Source organism: Sorghum bicolor, chromosome 9 (assembly GCF_000003195.3).
Source record: "Sorghum bicolor cultivar BTx623 chromosome 9, Sorghum_bicolor_NCBIv3, whole genome shotgun sequence".
Taxonomy (NCBI): domain Eukaryota; kingdom Viridiplantae; phylum Streptophyta; class Magnoliopsida; order Poales; family Poaceae; genus Sorghum; species Sorghum bicolor.
In genome coordinates, this window is record NC_012878.2 from 57,352,772 (window position 1) to 57,369,979 (window position 17,208).

Consider the following 17,208-nt stretch of genomic DNA (forward strand, 5'->3'; position numbering starts at 1 on the left):
TTGCAGATATTTTTAGTCTCAGTCTCGCTCCACTAGCGCTTGGCCCCTTCCGGTTCGAACCCTCCTATCCGATTCCATCTCGCGTTCCTCTCATCGCTCCGGCAGAAATGGCGCCTCCCGCCTCTGCATCGGCGCGGCCGCTATCCCTCCCCCTCACCGTCCCTCTCTCCCGCTACCGGTCCCACGTGCTCCCCGCGACCTGCTCTCGCCTCCTCCCCCGGCGCCGCGTCGCGCTCGCGCCGGCCCGGCCTGGCGCCGCGGTCCTATCCAGTCTCAGTGACGCGCGGGAGGAGGAGGGTGAAGAGGAAGAGGAAGGGGATTTCTATGAGGAGGATGAGCAACAGGAATACGACGATGAGGAGGAACAGGGGTACGACGGGGAGAACGAGGAGCTGGTCGAGGTGGGGTACGTGTCCGGCGCGCACGGGGTGCGCGGCGACGTCCTCGTCACGCCACGCACCGACTTTCCGGAGCTCCGCCTCGCCACGGTAACAGTACACCAACGTCGATTAGCTCTCTGTCACCCCAATGGCAATGCTACTGATTCTGATTGGCTGACGCTTCTAGTTTGTTTGTTCTGACAGCCGGGGACGAGATGGCTGAGGGCTCGTGCTGCTGGGAAGCAGCAGGTCAGGGAATTCGAGCTTGTTCGGGGAAGGGCCCACACGGGGAAGAAGAGCTGGATCGTCAGTTTTGATGGCATCGATAACCTGGATGAGGTCTGTCTGCCTTGCATTCCTCTGGAGTCATTTGCCTTTTGCATGTTAATGTGTGTACCTCAGCTAAGAGGTAGTGTAGTAACTAGTAAGGAGCCTTGCTTAGTTTCTAGGATGAACAGTCCAAATAAATTATCCTAGCTGTAATACTGGTTTATGGTTCAGTGGACAACTTGCTGGAAATCCTTGAATTAATGCAAAATTCATGTGTTGTATTGCTTCTTTTCCTCTCAGTCTGCATACGAGAAAACAGGATTAGCCAAATTTCAGCGAAGCGAACAGCATCAGCCAAATTTCAGCGAAACGAACAGCCAAATATGAGATGTACAGTCACTAATCACAACAGTCACAAATCACAACAGCTGGCCGGCTCAAGTTCTATGACTGGGCTTGACTGTCAGAGTAGTCCAGCTCAAACTGCTTCGTTGAGTTTGAGTTACTGCTTTACGTTACCTTTTCTGAGATAATTCATTTCCCTCTCGCTTTTCAGGCTAGGCAAATAGTTGGTTCGGCTGTACTTGTCAAAGCTGGAGATAGGCCAGAAATTGAGGACGATGAATTCTATTCACTTGACCTTGTTGGAATGAGAGTTATTGTCAAGGTACATACATCATTATTTTAATTTTCAAGATATTGCCACAATGCCACTTCATTGGTTGATTTCAGTTACAAAACTATACAATGTAGGCAATTTTAAAAAAACACGTCCCATGCACTTTTATATTACTTGATAAGGGAAATTTAGGTCTATGCAACTGTGAATGGTTGGTTAAGACTTAAGAATCATTTGTATTTTAAAATACCTCCCTCCACTCCCTAAAACTAGAGACAACAGTTATGACCTTCATTTGATACCTTTTCAAAACTGCTTTGTCCATCCCCTGCAAGTAGAGTAGTAAACACCACAGCCAAAATGCACACATAATATCCTACTTTATTTTTGCGAGAAATACAATATCCTACTTATTTTTCCAGGGAAATATTGTTATTAAATTTGTAACTGAAATTATTTCACAGGATACAGGCAAGGTCGTAGGAACAGTTGGTCAGATTTTCAATTTTGGAGGGGGAGATCTTCTACAGGTGATGATTGGCTCTGCTGAGGGTACTGCTGTCGATCCAGATTCAGAAAATCAAGATTCAATTTCATCACGTGAGCATGTGTGGATTCCATTTGCTGAAGATATTGTACCTGATGTTGATATGGCGAGCAGAGAAATGTGGATTACACCTCCGAAGGGGTTACTTGAGCTCAATTCTCGTTCTGATAAGAGATCAAAAAAAGAAAGGCGTGCGATGGTTAGGTCTGCATCATCCTTTTCTTGCATCCATGCTCGCATCTACATCCATGATTTGCTTCTTGAAAGAAACAAAGCATATTGAAGATTGTCGATACATATGTTGCATATAGTATAACAAATCAAGTATAAAATGAACTTTCATGCTTCAGGTCATAACAAAAAACAATGTGATGTTTGGTGCCTGATGTTTTATACTGTATACTTTTTCAAATAATTCATGACCCAGTTTTGATTTTTACAGGAGTGGAAGGACAGGAAGAGGCTTCAACGTCGTGTAATTGCAGGAAAGAAGGTGCTCTCCGAAATGGACCAAGTCCATGTTCTGGAAGGTTTGGTATCAGGGAACAAGGTCCAAAAGGCATCACTTGCAGAGCAGATTGGGAGCATTGACTTTCAATTGTTCCGACATGCAGTGCATTGTGTTAGCAAGCAGATTGAGAGGTACGCCTTTGTTCAACATCTTACTTAAGCCTTTTTCAAAAGAAACAGAACAGTAGGTGTATTCACTGCACTTTTACTATATACCCATGTTTACACTGCCCGAGCGCCAGATATGGAAATCACTCTTTGCTTGCTTTTGGTTGAAGAACACGCTTTAGTCATTTTTTAAAAGATCTTAATCATACTTGCTCTTCAAACTTGTCAATTTCAGCTCTTCAAAGATTTTGCTCGCTAACTCTTCACTGTCAAGAAAAAAAGTGATCAAAATACCATACAAGACTCTCATCAACCTTGAGGACAAAGCTGAACATGCATTCAGTAGTGAATTCAAAAACGGTCTTGAGATTCTTCTGAAGTCCAAAGCAGCCATTGTACTTGTTAGAAATGGCTCTGACTCTGATGCTGAGTTTCTGGGTTTGCTCAATTCTTTTAGTGAGTTAATGAAGGTATGCATTCTTTTTCATTGTCGTTAATTGTTGGTTTAACATATAGATGCAGAATATACTACTGCGAGTGCTTGTTCTCTGTTTATTTTCATATATTGTTAATTCCTAGTATGCATAATTTTCCCAAAGAACATAATAATAAATATAGGAAAAGTGGAGAAAACTGTTACTCATTGCTACTGTTGAATGTTGATACTGAAGTTGAACCTGCCCATTAGTCCTGTAGTTTTAAACTGTGTTTGAAGTGGATAACTCCTTTTTAAATGAGGAATACTTGGTGAATATATCACCAAAATGATTAGTCTGTTTATAGTCATGAAAAACTGGAACGTCCTGTTGCTTATTTGTTTTGCATGCACGCAGTACTGTTAGAAGATGCTTACTTGAATAACAGTTACCCTATGGATAGGCCTTGTTTAGTTCGCAAAAAATTTTGTTTTTGGCTACTGTAGCATTTCGTTTTTATTTGACAAACATTGTCCAATCACAGAGTAACTAGGCTCAAAAGATTCATCTCACAAATTACAGATAAACTGTGCAATTAGTTTTAATTTTCGTCTATATTTAATGCTCCATACATACGACCAAAGATTCGATGTGACAAGGAATCTTGAAAATTTTTGCGAACTAAACAAGGCCACTGATCCTTTTTTGCTTGACACAGGTTGTAGAAAATCAAGTTTCTCCCCCTTTTATTATCGTTTCACCAGCTGGTCATGTGGAGTCAGTTCGGAACTGCCTGGTAGAGAATGACTATTTTGGTTTGGACACTGAAAAGGTACACAGCATTGTCCCGCTTTGGTCTTCATCCTAGTTCCTTCCACCTTTCTTCTTCCTAGGCCATCTTCAGTGAGGGTTTCATGACCCAGTTTTCAACACATCCATATTTAGGAAACTAAGCAGAAGAGTTTCCAGTTGTACTCCCATGAAACTCTTCTCGTGAAACTCTCTGTACTCCCATCCAACACATCCTCATGAAACTCTCTGTACTCCCATCTAACACATCCTCATGAAACTCTCTGTACTCCCATGAAACTGTTATCATCTCTCTCTTAATTAATATGGTGCCACATGCATATTTAATGTCCATGAAACTCTAATGAGACCTCATTGATACTGGCCTAATGCTTCTGGAACCATTCGCAGGTGTGGGTGCTGGAAGAGCTGGAGCTTCCAGTTGTTAGTATATCCTCCGAGGGAAACAGGAAAAAGGTTCTGATGAAGTCTCCCTGGGAGATAATAAAAAGGCCAGCAGGATCTGGGGGTATCTTCAGCTTACTGGCATCAAACAAGATTTTGGAAACCCTCAATGAAATGGGTGTACAGTATACACAGGTACGATCATCGGATCATGTGCCACTCATCACCTAACTTTCTTCCCATCATACATTCAATTGCATAAACTAATCCAAGAACAAATCACTTTGCTGTATGGAATTACATCAAGAGATGCATTCTAGTTAAGCTTGTAAATTCCTTCGGAAATATGAGGATTCTTATTACCTGAACGGACTTTTACTATCCTGTTGCAGATCTGCAGCTCATCCAACAAACCACTCATCGGGCATCCTATGCTCTTTGGGGCTGTCGCTTCCCGCGGGGCTGATGTTGGCATCCAGCTCTCCAAGACTAGTGAAACGGAAAACGATTTCGATGTGATCCTTTCTATCGATCAGCTGAACAAGATGTGCCGAGATGTCACTCAGGTCAGGTTCTCCGCTCGCTCCGAAGAGAACGTGCACGTCGAGCATGTCGACGGGCAGTGGGTCGCTGTCCAGCCGGAGGTGGCTAATTCCCATCGTCTGCACGCCGAGGTTACGAGTGTCTTAAACTCTTGCGCTCCTGATAAACTGTGTGTCATGGAGATTGTTGAGTAATAGATGTTTCTTCTTGCCAGTGTACTGTACATAATCACAGTTGCTTGATAGATGCGTGACGTTTCTTTTTCTTTTGCTATTCTTCTGCACCTGTTTTGTGAATTTTTAGGGGACCATCTACACAGTGGAATACCAGGCACTGACACCCACTGCCGATTCTACTCCCCTGAAGGATTACAGAACTCGGCAGTTGCCGATACAAGTAATATGATATGAGCTAATAACAAAAAATTCCAGCCTCATGCCTATTCTGACTTGGGCCCGTTGGATTATCATGAGATTGTTAGGCCCTGTTTAGATTGCAAAAATTTTGGCCCAAAGAGCAAATTTTTTGGCCTGCCAACTAAACAGGGGCTAAAAATTTTGTGGCAAAAAAATTTGGCCTGCAGGGCCTGCAACTGTGCACTAACATCCATGCCAGCCCACCAATCGCAACCGTATCCGAATCCCACCCTCAACACCCCCCCCCCAAACTCTCAGGCCTTTATCTTCTCCCTCATCCAACCCCCCCCCTCCCGCAAACCCTAGCGCGCAGCCGCAGCAGCCCTTCTCCCCCCCGCCGCCGCAGCACCGCATCCCTCCCCCCCCCCACGCCGCCGCAAACCATAGCTCATTCCTCCCTCGCCGCCGCAAACCGTATCCCTTCCCCCTCCCCTCCCGCCGCCGCAGCACCGCAGCCCTCCTTCCCCTCCCCGGCCGCCGCAAACCCTAGCCGTTCCTCCTCCGCCGCCGCCGCAAACCCTAAACTGTATCCCTTCTCATGGACGGCGCGCACGGTGATTGTTTCAGCGGCGGCCACTTCTCCGACGAGGCGGTATTCGGAGTCCAGGAGCCTACCAGCAACGATGCCACCGTCGAGGCGCCCCGTCCGAGCTTCAACGGCGCCGGCAGCAGCAGTGGCATCAACCCAAGGCTGGCGTCGCTGGACATCAACTACGAGTCAGATTTGACTCAGATCGGTCTAGGTCAGGCCGTTCCCCCCCCCCCCCGTTCTGCTTCACGTTCACTGAGTTTCAATCCGCCGCGCCGCGTTGAGGACTCCCCCACAGACGGGGTTTTCCTTCAACCCCCGTCGTCCTCCCGGATGCATTGGATGCCTGGAGGATCTGGGGGGGCCATATCCTCTCCGGGAGGGTATGGGTACTCTGGCGTCCCCTTCGGCCAGGACGGATCTGGTGGCCGCGGATCCGGCGCTCCCTTCGTCCCGAGCGGATCTGGTGGCCGCGGATCCACAGGCGGAGGTGCGAACGCTCGCAAGGCCCGTCCCCGCGCTGCAAGGGCCGGCCGTGAAGACAACCCGGACCAGCAGCAGTTCTTCCCCGGCATGGACGGCTTTCGCTACCCGGTGAGTTTACTTACAATGACATTTAGTTTACGCACTAGAGTAATTAGTTAGAACTTCTCTGGTATTTAAGTACTTATCTGGTAATTAGTTTACGCACTAGAGTAATTAGTAATATAGTATTTAGTTTACGTACTAGATTGATTACTTTAGGAGTTCTCTGGTATTTAGTTTTAGTTGTTCTCTGGTATTTAAGTAGTTCTCTGGTATTTAGTTGTTTAAGTAGTTTTAGTAGTTCTCTGTATTTAGTTTTAGTTGTTCTCTGGTATTTAAGTATTTCTCTGGTATTTAGTTGTTTAAGTAGTTTTAGTAGTTCTCTGTATTTAGTTTTAGTTGTTCTCTGGTATTTAAGTAGTTCTCTGGTACTTATCTGGTAATTAGTTTACGCACTAGAGTAATTAGTAATATAGTTGTTCTCTGGTATTTAAGTAGTTCTCTGGTCTAGGTACTAAAACACAAGGGTAGTTGGGATCCAAAGAGACTGCGTGTCTTCATTGACATTTACCACTCCCAAATTAAAAACGGCAACTACAACAACGGCGTCATGAGCAGCGCTGGCTGGAAGGACATCAAGCACAAGTACTTCTTGGCTACTGGTTTAGTGCATGAGAGGGAACAGTTCAACAGTAAAGTGCAAGAACTCAAGGCCGAGTGGAGGTTATGCAATTCGTTGCGCAAGTCTTCTGGCCTGGGAGGTAGTGGCTACAATGTTTATGCTGATGATGACCGGTGAGAGAAAGAGAGCAAGGTACCAGCAAATAGTTTAAGGTTTTCAATACAAGCCTACTCATGCAGTCTTACAATAGTTCAATTCTTATTATAGGGCAAGAAGGCTTTGCTGAAAATAAGGGATGGAGGCATGCCTGACTACCTCGGGCAGCTTGATGACATGTTTGCTGGATGGACAGTTGATGGGTCTACTGCATACAGGCCTGGAACTGGTGCGGCAACCAATGTCATTGGAGTCGAGGACTCCGATGACGAGGATGCTCAGCATGAGGTACAGGCAGATGGTGCAACCCCTGCAAGTCAGGGATTTGCAACCCCTGGTAGTCAGGGATTTGCAACCCCTGCAAGTCAGGGATTTCCAACCCCTGGTAGCCAAGTACACAAAAGGCTTTCTAGCACTAATTCCACAGCCTCCAGCCCTAGCAAGAAAACTAGGAGCTCTAATGCTAAGTCTTGGGATAGCAACCAACGTGAGGCCAATGACATTGAAAGGCAAAAGGTAAACTTGTTTGGTACCATATTGGAGTTGCAGCAAAAGAAGAATCAGCATCAGGCACAACAGTCCCCTAATCAGCATCAGACAAAGAAACAGATGGTCGAGCAGGCATATAACATTGCATTGGGGATGGGAATTACTGCAGCTACCAGGAGTTCCTTCCTGGCTGTTAGGAAGATCTGCCGAGATGAAGTTGATCTGGCCATCTTCCTTTCTTGCACTGACGATGCTGCTAGGTGGATCATCATTCAAGAAAACCTCCCGGTGGAGAACTAGTTCCCCTGCTTAATTGAAGTGCATGCAGTTAGCCTTAGTTGTAATGCAGTTAGAGTAAGTCCTAATGCAGTTAGTCGTAATCCGTTTAGTCTTTGGTGAATAATTTGAACTCTAATTTAGTGCCCCAAATGTGGGGTTCATCTAGGATTTGTGCTTTGTCATCTGAACTTTCTTCATTGCAGTTGTGTGGATTAGTTTCTCTATTTTTTGCTTTATACTGTGGATAATCATTGTTCTGTTGCATGGCCATCGAGCTGTGCTAGGGTTTTGGACATCATTTGAAATTGGAAGGGGGGCTGACATACCTATGCTGATGATGACAGGATGGAGAAGACCTACATGTCAGCAGTGATGACGAGTCCCAACCAGCTGAACACAGTGAGGATGTATCAATGGGAGATGATTGGGACGAGGCCGTTCAGACCATGATTATGATCGAGTTGATGTCAAGTCATGCATTAAGAACCAGTGGTATGTTAGAGCAAGCCATACATATTGATAAGTACTTGAGTAGGCGCCCTTATAGGACCCCTAAATTGCCTGGAATAGAGTGGGTCATGGATAATCTACATGACCCTGATAGGTGTTACACCATGTTTAGGATGAACCCTGAAATGTTTCACAAACTTCATGATGTCCTGACAGAAACATATGGCCTCAAATCCAGTAGGAAATCAACCTCTTTAGAAGCACTAGGTATCTTCTTATGGATGCTTGGAGACTGTCAAAGTGTTAGGCAAGCTAAGGAAAGATTTGAGAGGTCACTGGGTACTATCTCTAGGCTTTTCAACAAAGTGTTGGTATGTATGGACAGATTAGCTGCCGACATCCTAAAACCTGTTGACCCTACATTTAGTACAATGCATGACAGACTTAGAAGCCCTAGGTTCTATCCCTACTTCAAGGACTGCATAGGCGCAATAGATGGAACCCATATACCATTAACTGTGCCTAGTAATTTATTTGTCCAGTACTTGAACCGCAAGGGTAGAACCACACAGAATGTCTTGGCTGTCTGTGACTTCGACATGAGGTTCAGTTTTGTCCTTGCTGGATGGCCTGGATCTGCTCATGATATGAGAGTCTTCAATGATGCAACATCAACTTTTGGTGATCAGTTCCCCCATCCACCTCCAGGTATATTGTCGTATGGTTACATGTTGTGCCTGTTATCTAAATTGGCATGTTTTTGCTCATAGATATGGTACTGTAGGAAATATTACCTTGTTGATTCCGGGTACCCAAACCGGCTTGGTTATCTAGCCCCATACAAGGGAACCAAGTACCATATGCAAGAGTACAGAAACGTCGGCCCTCAAGGTAAAGAAGAAATCTTCAACTATACGCATTCATCTCTTAGGAATGTCGTAGAGAGGGCATTTGGCGTTATGAAAATGAAGTGGCGTATGTTACGTGATGTTCCCCCATACTCCACCGTAAAGCAAAGCATGATAATATGCTTTTGTATGGCACTACACAATTTCATGAGGACTAGTGGAGTGCATGACAGGCACTTTGAGCAGCTCAATAGGGATGCTAACTATGTGCCACCAGAGGCATTTGAGTTCCAGCCGGATCCTGAGGTCGTGGAGGATGAGTGGAATGTGATGAATCAGTTTCGTGATTCAATCGCCACTGCGTTGTGCACTGGTGTTTGAAAGATCTTTTTGGGATGAACAGTTTTGATCTTCCTGTGCTTGTATTTTTTGTACTGGGTTGAGGACTGAGTGTGGATGTGCGAATAATCTCTGTATTCGGCATATAATAGTGATAGGGACAGTGGTGAATAATAGGGTTGAGTGTTTGTGAACAAATACAAATTATTATTGTTTATATATATCATTGTGATTGAAGACAAAGCAACTTTGCATGAGTGACACCGATGTGGAAAGTGCTGCATGCGGCATGCAAAGCAACGTTTGCATGTGCATGCAGTCCCAAACACAGCATTTAATGCCCTTCTAACTGTGTCTGCAGTCTAGATTTTGTCAGAAAAAAATTTGTTCAACTAAACACCTGAAAATTTTTTGTGTGTGTCAGATTTCTCTGCTCAAGTTCTGACAACAAAAAAATCTACCACTTTGGCCAAAATTTTTGCAATCTAAACAGGGCCTTAGTTATTATTACATTAATCAATGCTATCTTAAAGCCACTGTGAATACAAATCTGTTAATGATTTGACGTAACTATTATTGTACGCTGAATATGCATATAATTTGATGGAGACATATGTAATGGCCATTTGGAAAATTCCACCTATAAACATCATCATTATATGATTTAAATGTTTATAACTGGAACAGAACGTTTCAGTTGGTTACAAAATTAAGCGTTGCACTGTACACCTATCCACAAATTTCCCTTAGCCTTCTCTTCAGATGGATAATCTTCCCCCTTTCTTCGAAAGGGGCAGGCAGTGACCCGTGAGAATTGGCAACCGCTCTGCTCTTCACTTCTTGCGGCATAAGGGAGATCACAACGTTGGCCCGAGATCATCCCCATTGCTCATCAAACAAGAGCAATGAAAGGCGACACACGCCATTTCCCAGACTGAAAATCCTTTCTGGACACCTGCATGGTCGAACAGGTATGCGCGTGCTCCGAATTTTCAGGCATAGGGAAGGGCAGCTGGAGCTGCACTCCGGTTTCCCCATCTTATTACCCTCCCTCCCAAGGGCATTGCTCTAGTACAAACTTGTAACTCCGTAGTGAAGAACACTGGCCTGACTGTACCCACCAGCGACCGCTGCGATGCTATTGAAGGGAGCAACGCCGTGCAGCGTGCTCCTATGGAGAGTGGCCCTGTCTGTTAGATCAGCTTTGGGCATGCCCCTTGAGACATAGTACTGTGATGGGCGTATGTCCCGGCCCATCTCAGGTGCTACCTTGGCATCCATGAGATGCTGCCCTTGCCTATACTGCCTCCGGTCTTTCTCACGCTCTACCTGATGCTCCTGCCTGTCAGAGCTGTCTGATTTCAGGTGGTAGCAGTAGACTGACGAGGTGTTGGTTGCTGGAGGAACAGCTTGATTCCTTGCCACCCGTCGCGCGATGTGTTGATCAGTGACGCTTGCACTCTCGAATGGTAATACTGGACCTACCACTCTTCCTGGTCTAGCTGCAAGATTGGCAGAGATGAAGCATGTCAGAAAAATTGGGAGTCAGGACTCAGGAGTGACTGAAAAACAGACTGATGGGTAGCGGCCTTGTTTAGATGCAAAAAGTTTTTGAATTTTGATACTGTAGCATTTTGTTTTTATTTGACAAATATTGTCTAATTATGCAGTAACTAGGCTTAAAAGATTTGTCTCGTGATTTAAAGGTAAACTGTATAATTAGTTATTCTTTTTATCTATATTTAATACTTCATGCATGTGCCGCAAGATTCGATGTGACGGAGAATCTTGTAAAGTTTTGGGTTTTTGGGTGTATCTAAACAAGGAAATGCAAACGGTTACCTGCTGGAATCCTTTGAGCGACCTGGGAGGTAGCTGCTGGGCCTTCCTTTGCAGGAATTGTAGTGGAGTGAACGGTAGTTGTCCTGCAAGCAGCAAATCAAGGTCAGCAATCAAATTTGAGCAAATTTTCTGCGACGCCCCAGGCCAACCCATCACCTGATAGGGTTTAGGGTCTCTTGGGATAAATCTTTCAAGAAACACAATCATTACACTATCCTATATCTAGTTGACAAATCCTATTGAGTAACTAATACATTACCCTGGTTAATCAATTTCAGCAACCAATAAATGGCAGCACAAATCATTGAGAGGAAAAGAAGATTATGTTACCTTGGGAGAGATTCATGCTTCCTATCAAGTGTGGCATTCCTCCCTCCATTTTCTTCTAAGCTAGCAAATTGTCTACGGAACCTGTCAACAGCGCTGCAAAATAAAAAAGTATATATATTCAATAACTATCAAGGATGTCATGAATACTACCGTATTGAAACAAAATAACAAGAGGGAAAAGAAACTAAAAGATATAGTCAAGGTAAGAACCTGGGATATAGAAAGCTCGTTTTTTCAGAGCCATTCTTGTAATCCTTCAGAAGTTGAGGATGGTACTGCAGTATCTCCTGGAATATAAGTTCCTTGACGTCCTCTTTGGTAAACTTCTGTTCAAACTCAAATTCCATTTTCGAAATTGGCTGACAGGATGGTTCCCTCTCCACTTTTGCAATGCCTTTAAAATAGGAATCAGCCAACGCCTGGTCATGCATACAGCACATTTATTTTTGTTAGAATATAATTCTGCAAAGTAACACAAATAACAACAGCGTAAACATAAAATCTATGTTTCATTACGACAAACCTACCTCTTCAGCCGTTGGTCGATCCTTAGGATCAAATGCTAGAAGCCTTTGTAAGAGCTTTAGCGCCGAAGGATCTGCATTGGGGAACTTCTCTGAAAAGGGTATTGGCTGTTTCCTCCTCATGCTGCTCAGATACCTCCTTGCTTTCTCATTTCGAATCTGTAGACGAAGGAACAAAAACATTTGAGGCTTAGCAATAATTTATGCTTGATATGTCTCAATATTTACATAAATACTAAATCATACCTGTGAAATAGTTTCTGCTGATGGTGTGCCCAGGAGATCAGTCATCAAATCCAACTGGTGAACCACATTTTTACCAGGGAATAAAGGCTTCCCAGTCAAAATCTCCGCAAAAATGCAACCGATGCTCCACATATCAATAGCCGGTGAATACTGCACAAGAGAATTAACTTAATATCATCAGGATAACAGGGCATTTCAAACTAAATACCGGTAAGACATAACAATAGTATGAGAAAATTGAGTACCTTACTAAAGAAAGATCCACACAGCTCAGGAGCCCTGTACCATCTGGTAGCAACATAGTCCTGCAATCATTTTAGGGCAGACATTGAGGCTTAAGTTCGAAGTAGGACTCAGGTACAGAACACACTAAATCAACAATATTGCTAAGAACTCATAAGAGGTTTTGGTAAAATGTGATACTGTGAATTGATTACTGTAAAAATAACATACCGTCCAGAAAACTGTGGTAGGAGAGTCATTAAATGCAACCCTTGCTAGCCCAAAATCACATATCTTGAGTTTGCAGTTAGCATTTGCTAATATATTTTTTGGCTTTAAATCACGATGATAAACATTAGCTGGAAAAAAATAGACCAGTCAGAGCATAGCTCAAAGTCACTCTACCATAGATATAAACTAAATGCATATGCATATAACATATTATAAGTGAATTCAGCACACACATTTCGATCTCCCAGAATTTCAATAAGGATTTACACAAAATAAACCAAAACATATTAAACTGCATGCATGGAAATTATTGTAAAGAAGTCAAGGCAGACTTGATGAATCCACTCAGACAACGCAAAAGTAGTTTCCTAAGGTAAATGTTGAAATCAAAAGTATAGACATGTACACTTCCATCTAAGCACAGAGAATGTCAATCAAATTTCGTTTTTCTTTTTTTCCACACAAAGAAAGGAACACTAAATAATCAGAACCCCAAGCTAACTTGAGAAAGCAAAGGAATGATTGAGAATACAATACAGACATTAAGGTAAGTCCTTATAATTGATTAGCACTAAAGTCTAAAGTTGAATTCGTGTACAAATGCTAGTCAGAACTGTCATACTTCTAACTGCAAACCGAAAAGCAACACATCACACTACAAATGCTAGTCAGAAGACCTTTCAGGCTAAAATAAGGAATCTTTAAAGGCGCATACCAGTATGAATATATTTCAGCGCACGCAGCATTTGATAGAGAAAGAACTGGTGGTGTTCCTTTGTCAAGTCATCGTTAGCCTTAATAACTTGGTGAAGGTCAGTATCCATCAGTTCAAATACAACATAAATATCTCTGTAGTCCCTCCTCGATGGAGGTAACATGACATGTTTGATCTCAACAATATCAGGATGCCTTAGCAGCCGGAGAAGCTTGATCTCACGGAGGATCCTAGCAGCGTCGGACAGATGCTCGAAGATATTCTGTATCTTCTTGATCGCTACCTTCTCACCGGTATGTCGGTCAATAGCTGAACAAACAACCCCATAACTTCCTTTGCCAATGATTTCCTGAATCCTGTATCTGTTGGCATCGCCGTATTCGCTGAAGAATTCCATCTCTGGTGAATTCTGTAAGTTTGAAAGAGGAAAACGTTAAGATTGCCTGCACAGCTAGTGAATAGCCTTTTTTCTGAAACGTATATTCAAGTCACCCATTGCAAGAACGTAAGCAATGACATATGACTTGGAAACTGCCAAGAAATTCAGCAGAATTGCATGTTTTTCGAGTGTTAAAAAGCTGAGCCACCAAAATCGAACAATCGGCACAGCAAAGTAGGCAGAGGTGAGATCCCCGACAGGAACAGGAACATCTAAACCGACTCTTCCACATATAGCAAGAGGCAACCACTTCTGGCATGCACCAAGACAATGATTCCTATTACTAAATTAACCAATGGGATAGTAGAATCTTTTGACCCGGTTTCTACTTACCGACAAACTGATGGCAAGTAATCCAACCAACTCAAACGCAAAAGCTCTGCAGCATCTACCCCCTCCGACCCAACCCAGATTGACCTTTGCGACCGGCCAAAGAACTCCTGATCTCTCAAACCCTTTACCAAGGCTAATGATCACCTCTGAACAGGCACCACTCTGCTTAAACTATACGTAGTAGTAGACGGTAAATATACCTCCCACAGTTGGCACCGAATATTTATATAGAGCCAAGCCAGCCATCTCTGTCCACAAAACGAAAGGAAATACTGCGACTTGGATTAGGATAAACATACCAAGTCACCCGAATCCAATACCCTTTGTTTACCAAGACGACTCCTCGACCACCCGTCTTGCGTTGCGTGGTCTACTCCTACTACTAAAGAATTACCGCTCCCGCTTATTAACGATGGCGTGAAAAAAGAGCCAGATTTTGGGGGGATTTCGAAACTGAAAACCTAGCTTTAAAGTGGGAGTGGATTTCTCGCAGATATATAGTACCGAGGAGGAGGGACTCTAGGGGAAGACTAATACTCGAATGATTCGGATAAGACGGGATCTCCTAACAAGGCAAGAAATCAGTACGGTAAATCCCATTCCCAGGAAAAGGCATATTCTCTCTTGCGCAGGGAGCAAGCAACCCAGGATCCAAACCGCAAGAAATTCAAATCCCCCAAATCCAGCACCTCCTGCCGTGCCAAAATCCGGAGGAACACACAGAGAGAAGCCGCATCCTTATCCAGTCCTCCTAAACGAGCGCCGCTGCTCAACGCACAGGCCCCCTATTCCCCCACAGGGATCTCCTTCACAGGTCGTCCATGGCACCAACAAAGCAGAGAAAAGAAGCAATCTTTTTTTCACTGTCGAACCGAGCTCCCCACCTTCTTCCTCTGCTCCGCGTGCGCCACCGCACCGGCATTTGCCTCCGGCATCGTCAGGCCGCAGCCGTGGAAGACCTCGCGGGAGAAGTGAGAGAGCCCCTTTCCGGCCTGCCTGCCGCCCCAATCCGCAGGCAAGGACGACAAGGAGGGGAGGGGGAGAAGAGGAGTGGACGACGGAGGAGCAGAAGCGGCGTCCCCTTGGGTTATATGAGCGGGAGCGGGGTGGGTGAGTGGGTGGGTGGGTGGGTGTTACAATTGTTAAACAAGTCGAGGGAGGTGCAGCGGGTGGACGGTCCTACCCCTCCTCCGCCGACGGCGACGGCTGAACTGCGGCGACGGCACGCGTCGTTGTCTCGGGGAAGGCGTAGGGGGTAGTTTCGTCATCCCCGCGTCTGATGCCGTGCTGGTCCTGACGTGGCTCTGGCGTTGACGTGGCTTTGTGTTGCTGGTTTTTTTTTACCCGCGAAGTGGATAATTTCTTTGCTTTTTCCACGTGTTGGTAGTAGCATCTTACACCGCCAGAAAATGGAAACAATATCCTGAAATTTGTAATTCCGGGTAAACAAAAAACGGCAAATAAAGAGAAAGCAAAAGGTTGCTTCCTTTGAGAGAAAAAGAAAAGATTTTACTTGGAATTGTATGCACATACAGTCTTCATAGCAAATCACAGTACTACCACTATAGCATGACTTTTTATTTTTATATTATATATACTACTGTACATTAGCTTTATTTCAATCTTCGGCAAGCTTGGGGCACTATGAGTGGGACACTACCGATGTGCAGTGGAATATGCTTGGCACTCGCACCGGACCCTCGGTTCTTGGATCTGACTCGTCACTCAACCACAAAAATAATCATGATTCCCACACATCATATGTGTGGTCTAGAATCTCTCACGGAGACAATTGAGCTAAATGATGAATGTGCCCGGGGACCCAACCCCAGTGCAAGTACCATCCGGCGCGGTACGATCAGGGCCATCCTCGTGTCGTCCCCTCCTCCGCTGCCGCTGGTGGTGGAGTGGAGTGGAGTAGGTGGCGCGTTCCGTTGGCGCTGTAGCGTGAGCCTGATGTCCCAACCGATCTTTTTTGTATGGCAATTGGCACTCATGCAGCGCTTTGCACGCTTGTTTAAGCACAACAGCTCGCTAGCTTGTTTGTTGCTGCCCTTTCTGCGGTAGTTTAAGCACGTACGCATGCATCGGATTCTGCGATGGTTTTTTTTTCTCCCCGGTGGTTTTGTCTCGTGGATTGCAGGAGTGAGGAGTCGGTGGTGAGTCGTGAGCTTGGGCTGCTGTGATCTGTGGAGAGGATAACCTAGTTTATTGCGTGCTTCCCTTGTCGGTTTTGAGAGACAGTTTTGCAAATTGTAACCTTGCATTGCGTGCAGGTTCCAGTAAGGTACTACTTAGGGCGTGGTTTTGTTGCTGCGTGCGTGTTATTATTATTATTACCTCGGCCTCCTTACTTACGTTCGGTGAAAGATGACGATCGAAGAGACAAAGAGAGATCTGCTGCTTTGATCCCCAGTACAGTACGTAGCATTTTTGTCCATGCCAACTTGGACGCAAGAAATCAAGGTGGGATACACCAGAGGTGCAATGATCATGTTTATGAATTTATCATATATAAATCATTGTTAAAGTTAAGATGTGTCATAAACGTACTGATCAGTGTATATTTTAATAGAGGTGGATATAAATAATGAGGAACGAAAAAGCTACACCAGAGATCCACCATAGTTTATATTATACTTGATGCAACTCGGAAAAGGTTAAATGGACTTATATTCACGATTGGATGAGGGGGTTTTTTTTCTTAGCATGACCGGTAGATTTGGTGGGGGTGCTTCAATCGTATGTTCTGATTTGTCAAATGCTAATAGGACAGACTTATTTTGAGGGTTCTACCAATGGATAAATTATCTTTCTTCACATGGGAAACAGGGACCGATTTTTAATGTTATGGGTGTGTATATGTCCACTAATATGTGTGACAGCGAAATTTACTCCTCTTGTTTGTCTGATTTATATTACCTCCATTATAAAAAAATACTAATTCTAATTTTAACTCGAGACTAACTATCTAGACTTTTACCAAATTTATAAAAAATGAAACAAAATTTATGACAACAGATAGGTATGAATTTTATTCAATGACGAATCTATCAATATATATTTGAGATCATGATATGTTTTGT

The 17,208-nt window shown here is 44.2% G+C and overlaps 3 protein-coding genes across 4 annotated transcripts; 2 read left to right on the top strand and 1 right to left on the bottom strand.

Annotated features, from left to right (window-relative positions):
• On the top strand, positions 40-4,930 carry LOC8074605. Its single transcript, XM_002440216.2, has 9 exons — positions 40-488; positions 585-719; positions 1,207-1,317; positions 1,734-2,015; positions 2,259-2,458; positions 2,670-2,904; positions 3,569-3,682; positions 4,051-4,239; positions 4,437-4,930. Exons 1-9 carry the CDS (start codon positions 108-110, stop codon positions 4,779-4,781), a joined length of 1,992 nt encoding a protein of 663 aa, XP_002440261.1. The 5' UTR covers positions 40-107; the 3' UTR covers positions 4,782-4,930.
• On the top strand, positions 7,997-8,949 carry LOC110430188 (protein ALP1-like). Its single transcript, XM_021447353.1, has 2 exons — positions 7,997-8,761; positions 8,838-8,949. Exons 1-2 carry the CDS (start codon positions 8,017-8,019, stop codon positions 8,885-8,887), a joined length of 795 nt encoding a protein of 264 aa, XP_021303028.1. The 5' UTR covers positions 7,997-8,016; the 3' UTR covers positions 8,888-8,949.
• On the bottom strand, positions 9,780-15,233 carry LOC8063610 (mitogen-activated protein kinase 7). Of its 2 annotated transcripts, none has more exons than XM_002441483.2 (10): positions 15,007-15,233; positions 13,351-13,759; positions 12,636-12,763; positions 12,428-12,487; positions 12,183-12,332; positions 11,940-12,095; positions 11,623-11,831; positions 11,413-11,505; positions 11,083-11,165; positions 9,780-10,742 (listed from the first exon to the last, which is right to left on the bottom strand). In XM_002441483.2, exons 1-10 carry the CDS (start codon positions 15,055-15,057, stop codon positions 10,309-10,311), a joined length of 1,773 nt encoding a protein of 590 aa, XP_002441528.1. In that variant the 5' UTR covers positions 15,058-15,233; the 3' UTR covers positions 9,780-10,308. The 2 variants fall into 2 exon arrangements, with proteins under 2 accessions (XP_002441528.1, XP_021303027.1); XM_021447352.1 differs by lacking the exon at positions 15,007-15,233 and adding an exon at positions 14,123-14,996.